This window comes from Phocoena phocoena, chromosome 15 (genome assembly GCF_963924675.1).
Source record: "Phocoena phocoena chromosome 15, mPhoPho1.1, whole genome shotgun sequence".
NCBI classification, from domain to species: Eukaryota; Metazoa; Chordata; class Mammalia; order Artiodactyla; family Phocoenidae; genus Phocoena; species Phocoena phocoena.
In genome coordinates, this window is record NC_089233.1 from 43233819 (window position 1) to 43241543 (window position 7725).

At 55.9% G+C, this 7725-nt stretch overlaps 1 protein-coding gene across 1 annotated transcript; it reads right to left on the minus strand.

The window, feature by feature from the left end:
* Positions 1-183: 183 nt before the first annotated feature.
* THBD (thrombomodulin) lies at positions 184-1908 on the minus strand. Its single transcript, XM_065893401.1, has one exon. It carries the CDS (start codon positions 1906-1908, stop codon positions 184-186), a length of 1725 nt encoding a protein of 574 aa, XP_065749473.1.
* Positions 1909-7725: the final 5817 nt, after the last annotated feature.

Consider the following 7725-nt stretch of genomic DNA (forward strand, 5'->3'; position numbering starts at 1 on the left):
GTCCCCCGCCCCCATAGCCAAGTGTAGAAGCAGCGAAAGAAGGGGAGCGAGCGTCTTCTCCAGTTCTGACGCCAGCCAAGGTGCTTTGGGGTAGTGGGAGAGAAAGGCTGGAGAGGGGAGGAGCAATGAGGCCCAGGAGGGAGGAAAAGGCCACCCAACACCTGGGCCAGGGAGGGAGGTCCCTCAGAGTTTCTGAGGCGTCCGCTCGGTCTTCACGTGCTGCAGTACCACCTCCTTGGAGGGGACCCCGCACTTGTACTCCAGCTCCGCCCGCGAGGTGCCTTGCTTCTTGCGCAGGTGGCAGAGGAGCGCCAAAAGCGCCACGACCAGAGACAGGCTCGCGATGGAGATGCCGACGAGCACGCCTGAATGCAGAGGCCCCGCGGGCGGGGGCGAGGGTGGAGGGGTGGCGCCGGGAGTCGGGCTGCCCGGGAGCGCCCCAGAGCCGCCGTCCTCCTTGGTGGGGTCACAGTCGGTGCCAGCCTGGCCGAAGGGGGCCGTGTCGGGCCCGCAGATGCACTCGTAGGTGCCGGGGAGGTTGTGGCACTCGCCAGAGCAGTAGCCGTTGTCGCACTCGTTGATGTCCGTGCACACGGAGCCCTCGTCCAGGATGTAGCCCTCGGGGCACCGGCAGATCGCCAGGTTGTTGGGGTCGCAGTCGGCCGGGCACGAGGTCTGGTTGCAGAACATCTGGCACCTGTGCGGGGCGTGGGGGATGGGCGCGAAGCCCTCGGCGCAGATGCAGAGGTAGTCAGTTCTGCCCGTGGGCTGGCACTGGTACTCGCAGTTGGTGCCGAAGCACGGGTCCACAGACTCCACGCACTCGCCGTCCACCAGGTCGAAGCCGGGGAAGCAGTGGCACTGGAAGCCGCCCTTCGTGTTGACACAGCTCTGCGGGCAAGGACTGGGCACCTGCGTGCAGTCATCCACGTCCTCACACCGGTGCTGGTCCGCAGCCAGCCGGTAGCCCGTCGCGCACATGCACGTGTAGTTGGTGGGCGCGTCGGGGAAGCCGGGGACGCAGAAGTGCTCGCAGAGTTGGTGGCACGGGTGCTCGGCCGGCACCGCACAGGAGCGCCCGTCCGCCTGCAGGGCGGCGTCGGCGGGGCAGAGGCAGCTCGACGCCCCGGCGCTCTCGTTGCACGCGTGCTCGCAGCCGCCGCCCTCCACGCTGCAGGCCCAGGCGCCCGGCGCCTCCCGGCCCCAGCGCGCCTCGGCCTCAGCGGGCGGCACCGCGCACTCCAGCTTCACCCCGAGGGGCATCACGGCGGCCGAGCTGCCCAGCGGCAGCGCTTGGAAGTCCGCGCCGCGGGCCCCGAACGGGGTGCTGTAGGTGACGGAGACGCCGGCGGCCGCCGCGGCGCCGGGCTCCACAACCAGCGGCCGGCAGGAGGCGGCGAAGTTGAACTCGCAGAGGAAGCCGTCGGCCTCCGCGCCGCACTGCAGCTCCTCCCAGGCCGGCTCTCCCGGTGCCAGAGCCCCGGCCGCCGAGACGGCGACGCACAGCGGACCGCAGAGGGGCGTCCCGTCGTCGTGATGCCGCGCCCACCTGCTGTAGCTGGTGCGGTTGTCGCCCGTAACCCACTGGAAGCCGCGCAAGGGCTCGTGGTGCCCCGGGTCGCCGCAGCCGGGCGGGAGCTGCAGGCCGATCCAGAGCCGCGGGCCATCGCCGCCGTCGCCACTCAGTAGCAGGGAGATGACATCCGCTGCAACCGAGGAGCGCACGGTCATCAGGTGGCCCCGCAGCTGCTCGCAGACCCGGCTGGCGGCCAGGAAAGTCGCGGGACCCCGGAAGAGCGCGAAGCAGTCGTGCTCGACGCACTGGCTGCCGAGGGGCTGCGGCTCCGGGGGCGCCGGGAGCCCCAGGCCGGCGGGGGCCAACACGCCGAGGAGCAGGACGCGGAGCATAGTGTCCGCACGCCGCGCGCAGGGGCCCGGCCGGGGCTGAGAGGCGCAGGGCGCCGCCGGCGACAGCCGTTCGCGTCGGTCCCGGACTAGGCGCGTCCGGCTGCGTCGCGCAGCCCCGGCGAGGCAGCCTCTGACAGGCTGGCGGGCCAGGGCCCGAGTTTATAAGTGCGCGGCCCCCCTCCCTGGACGTTCGGGAAAAGGAAGGAAGTGCCTGGTGGGAAGGGCTGATGCTGCATTCTCGGATTACTGGGTTCTCCGGACGCCCTGCGCCCGCCCTCGCGCCCGGGATCACCTCGCGGGGATGAGTAAACTCGGCCCCGGCTGGGAGGTCCTCGGGCGGGGCCAGCAGCGCAGGCTCCCGGGAGGACAGCATCTCTGTCAGCACGGCGACAGGACCCGCCGCACGCGTGCAGCCCTACAAGGGGCTTAACCCGCAGCCCTCCTTAATCTCCGGTCCTCTTTCTTTTCCTTCATCAATGTGTTGTTACCACCTATTTCAAGGAAAAGGCTGGATTGCGGAGCTCTGGGAAGAGGAGACTGGGCGAGGAAGGCTTGCAATGAGAGGTGGGGATGTAGCGCCCAGGACCTGCAGGGCTGCGGGAGGAGGTGCCCGCCACCCAGAGGGTTTTGGGAGGGGCTGCCTAGGGCGTGGCCTTCCCCAAAAAACACGAGCGCAAGGAGAGCGAGCCACACCCTCCCCGGCCAGGGCGCCTAGCTCCGGAGAAGGAGGTGCTTGGAGACAGCGGGCGTGGCTAAGGCGACCACGCTCACAGGAGGAGGACTGGCCTAACGCCCGGTCCCCAACTGGGGACCCACGAGTCCCTGAGCGCCAGCTGCCACGGCCAGACCTCATCTCATCGCGTGAGAAAGTCGTGGGGACACTGTCAGGGCGGCAAGGTCTTGCCACCCTTCGGAAGTGGTGGCAGGCGAATTCCCGCCGAGCCCTGTAGGGGCGAGCGAGTTTAGCCTGTTCGGTCTGAGTTCTTCCAGCATCGCAGAGGGACAGTGCAACTAGCACCCCCAAAGGGACGGACCCGTGGTGTGCCCTTGCAGGGAGGGTCTGTCTTTTGAGGGTTTTTCCCTTTGGCTGAGCAATCAGATTGACACAGAGGAGCACATAAATGCCAATTGGACGGCAAAGGACATAGACGAGGGGCTGTCCTGGGCACGCGCGGGGTGGGGAGCGCTGGGAGGAGACTGGAATCTGTCACTTTCGCGATCCTATCCGCTCACTCTCGGATCAGGAATGCGGAGGGGTGGGTCCAAAGCAGAACGGTGAGGGGCAAACTTTTTTTTTTTTTTTTAACACCCTGCGCTATCCTCCGCCGCGGTCACTTACTGCGACGCGCCAGGCGGCGGCGCTGTTGAACTCTAAACGAAACCAAAGACGTTGGTGAACTCGAACTTGGGCTAAAAGGGTTAGAGTGCGGGGACCCAGAGGCCTCTCCCAGGGCAGGACACGCGGACCCCTCGTCTTACCCGCGGATCGGGCCCCCACGCCCAGCAGAGCCCAGGACTTGCGAAAGAACAGGAGAGTGTGGTGTCATCACCTGCGGAAGACAGGCACCTGCCGGCGGACACACTGACCGCAGTGACCAAGGGGGCGGGGCGGGGACACTCCGAAAGCGAAAGGGGGGAGGCACTGTGGTCCCCTGCACCCCCTGACGCCTGCCCGCGGGCGCAGAGCCTCCTGAATATCCCGCTGCCCCCCGGTACCCCACGAAAAGGGACACCGAGGTCTGAGGGTCCCCGGAGTGGGAGCGACTGCCCCTCCAAGAGGAGGAAGGAAAGACCCCCAGATCGGAGAGCCGCGCAGCCCAGGGTGGGGACGGGCCAGGCGCTGGCCTGACATCCCACTGGCTGCAGAGCTGAGTCAGGGGTCACGACTCTGGCCGCCCTGGAGAGGCTGTCTCGGTGCAACGGGCCCGGGGCGGGGCGGGGCCTCCAGACACCGGCTGGAACTCGCCCCTGCAGAGACCTCAGAGGTGGGCGCATGAGACGGGAAAGGGGACCGGACCAGCCACACCCTTTGTTCAGCATTTACAAAAGATTTCAGGACTATGGCCACGAGACAAAGCCATAAACGAAGGGCGGGGCCCTCTGAGCCCGTGCCAGCCCTTAAAGGAGTTGAGGAACGTTCAAGCGTTAGGTCTGGCCACCACCAGGCTGGGTCACTTCACGGATGAGTTCTAGCTGATTCACCCTTAGCCAAAGAGCTTCATCAAGTGTGGCAAGCAGCTTTTTTCTTAAGAGACGTAGAAAAGAACTTTCTAGTTCTTACATGAACACCTGCTCGTAGACTTGTTTACCCCTAGGTCCCCTGATGAAGACCCTGTTTGGCAGTGTTTCTCTCCAGAGCACGTGGGCAGCTGTCCCTGCTCTGACTTAGAACTTAAGCGTCTCCCGTGGGCAAGGAGAAAACCGATGTGTGGAAATGCACAATTCCAGGTGCTCAGGGCTTCGGGACTGTGAGAAGTGGGGACTGACTCCCAATTGTTGCTGGTGATAAGAGCCCCAGGCCCCCCGGGGTGGAAAAGCCTGTCACTAGCACCTGAGGACACAGGACAGGGTGGAGAGGGGTGCATACCCTGTCCAATGCAATAGCCATAATCACCTGTGGTTATTTAAACTAAAACTCATTACATTAAAGTTAGAAATTCAGTTTCTCAGTCTCACTAGTCACATGTCAAGTACCCCACAGGCTCGTGACTACAAATTGAACATTACCGAGAAAACACTTGATCATCGCAGGAATTGCTATTGGACGGCGCTTGTCTACACATAGAGCCAAGTAATGACCTCAGGGAAGCCATTGGTGGGGGCATATGAGTGTCTCTTCTAGGATTCCAAGAACACCGTCTTGCAACCATTGTTGTTTTCAAGGTAATTGTTGTGAAAACTGCCATCAGAATCTAGAAGGGAAACTTTAAGAAGAGTAAAAACTGGGGCTTCCCTGGTGGTGCAGTTGGTGAGAGTCCACCTGCCGATGCAGGGGACATGGGTTCGTGCCCCGGTCCGGGAAGATCCCACATGCCGCGGAGTGGCTGGGCCTGTGAGCCATGGCCGCTGAGCCTGCGCATCCAGAGCCTGTGCTCCGCAACGGGAGAGGCCACAACAGTGAGAGGCCCGCGTACAAAGAAGAGTAAAAACTGTATAATCACTATTAGTACTTGACTAATAAATACATCAGTATTACTTTTAACCTGGATGTTAAGTATAATAATTTAGATATTAAGAAGAAAGACATTTAAAAGATAAAAACATTATGCTTATAAGCCATAACAATGTTAAAATACAGACACAGAAATTAAGTCTCTGTGGTGATGCAGCAACATACGAATCTAATAGTGGAAATTAAATGCCTGGTGAGCAAATGTTACTCAATAAACAACAGTCTGCCACTGTAGCAGAACGCAGGCTTAACTAAATATTCACTCTCAGCCAGACTTGAAGAAAGAAGTGAGGTGAAAATTAACAGTACTTTATTGGCCCATTCTTTGTAAAAAGAAAATATGTTGCATCTACCCAAACCCCACATTTGATACCATATTTGATGATGAAAGACCAGAAGCTTTGCCCCTAAGATCAGAAACCAGCCTGCTCCCACCACATCACTCTGTAGTGTGCTGGAGATTAGAGCTAGATTCTAGCCAGGGCAGTTCCACATGGAAGTCAAATAAAAGGCATCCAGAATGGAAAGGAAGAAATAAAATTATCTCTTTATTCATGATATTGTCTTGTTTGTATATGGAAAAGCCTAAGAAAACTATTCAAAAACTATAAGAACTAATAAACAAGTTCAGCGTTACAGGTTAAAAAATCAATACATAAAAATCGCTTGCATTTTAACAATGCACAAATTGAAAATGAAATTAGAAAACAATTCCGTTTACAATAGCATTAAAAAAAGAAAGAAATACTTAGGAATAAATTTAACAGAAGTGCAAAATGTATGCTCTGAAAACTGCAAACAATGTTGAAAGAAATTTTAAAAGACCTAAATAAATGAAAAGACATCCTATGTTTATGGATTGGAAGATTTAATATGGTTAAGGTGGAAAAATTCCCAAAATTCATCTACAGATTCAATGTAATCTCTATTAAAATATCTGCTGATTTCTCTACAGAAATTTTCATGCTGATCCTAAAATTCACATGGAAATTCAAGGGACTCTGAATAACCAAAATAATCTTGGAAAAGAGAAACAAGACAGAAGGATTCACACTTCTTGATTTCAAAATTTACTACAAAGCTGCAGTAATCAAAACAGTGTGGTTCTGGCATAAGGAAAGACATAAATCAAGGGCACAGAATTGAGAGTCCAAAAGTAAACCCTTTGAAGATATACAAATGGCCAATAAGCACATGAAAAGATGCTCAAAAATAAAACTTTTTGCATTTATTTTTAGTCAATTAATTTTCACAAGGGTGCCAAGACAATTAAATGGAGGAAAGAATAGTCTTTTTTATTCTAGCCATCCTAGTGAGAGTGAACTGGTTTCTCAGTGTGGGTTGATTTACATTTGCCTGGTGGCTAATGATGTTGAACATCTTTTCATGTGCTTGTTGGTCATTTGTGTGTCTTCTTTAGCTGAATGTCTACTCAGATCCTTTACCTGTGTCTTAATTGGGTTAGTTGTCTTTTTATTATTGACATTTTCCAGCGACTCACAGATGCTGATGCAGGTACCCGGCCTATTTTCATCAACCAGGGTTGCAGACCAGCTACTGCAGACCTCGGGGGTCTGAGAACGGGCCTGCAGGATGGTTTGGCAGCTCCCGGGTGAACAGACTGAGAACATCTGGAACTTGGGCAGATGGGCCCCCCGGGGGAGTGAAGGAGTCACAGAGAGGAGCTGTGGGGAGGGAGCTCTGCTCTGGGGGTAAGGGGCTGCCAACATTTGAGTTCATCACTCAGAAATCCCACTTCCACCCATGGGCCTAGGGGTGCCTGGGGTTCCGTCTAGCTCTGTGGGAAGAGCGGAAGGGAGTGGCTTCCCGCTTGGAGTACCTGACCCCACTCACCTGCACCCAGAGCCAGCCCACCCACCAAAGGAGGGGGAAGCATTCACCCATACCCAAACCACTGGGAATGCTTTTCAGACTGGGAATAATTCTGAAGCCAGATCCCAGAGAAGCACTGGCAAAGGCTTCTCTTTAGAGGTTTTTTTCTCCTTTGGATGGGACTTTTGGGGCATTTAGCAAGACCCAACCTTCCGAAGTCCCTTAAAGGACCCCCCCAGGAAAGGGGACAGACTTATCTCATGTTCCACAGGCAACGAGGAAGGATGCTTCCTCCTTGGAACTGAATGTCACTTTTATGCTCCTGATGGCCAGCTGGCCACTGAAGAATTCGGAGTCAACAGATACAGGGGAGAATCCTGGCAGCATCGTCCATGGTGCATATTTAAAACTCCAGCTGGTCCTACCACAACCAGGATAAATACACACTGCTGATAACATGTAAATCCAGCACTTGAAATATGCTACAGAGAAACTTATGACTCTGTTTTCTCACAGTGTTTGCCCTTCTGCTGTTTTCCTATGGTCTTGAGCTTGGACATCATTTCTGTATTTTATCCTGTAATCTCAAAGTCGTATTTCATGGGGAGTTAAGCAATCTCTAAATCAGGGGAAAATAATGGTTGAAAAAATATATATTTGGCTTCCTGTTTCCCAGAAAATATTTGCCGCCATCTCCATTTCTGGCCCTGCATCTTTCCAGAGAGTTGAGAATGTCATTTCAATGAGTCAGTCCCCAGAGCTCAGGAGAAGTGACAAAAATATCGACACCCTGCCCCAGACTGTTCATGCAT

What these genes read in the sequence shown, in the direction of transcription:
- THBD (XM_065893401.1), bottom strand. Translation starts at nt 1,908, where the DNA reads ATGCTCCGCGTCCTGCTCCTCGGCGTGTTGGCCCCCGCCGGCCTGGGG.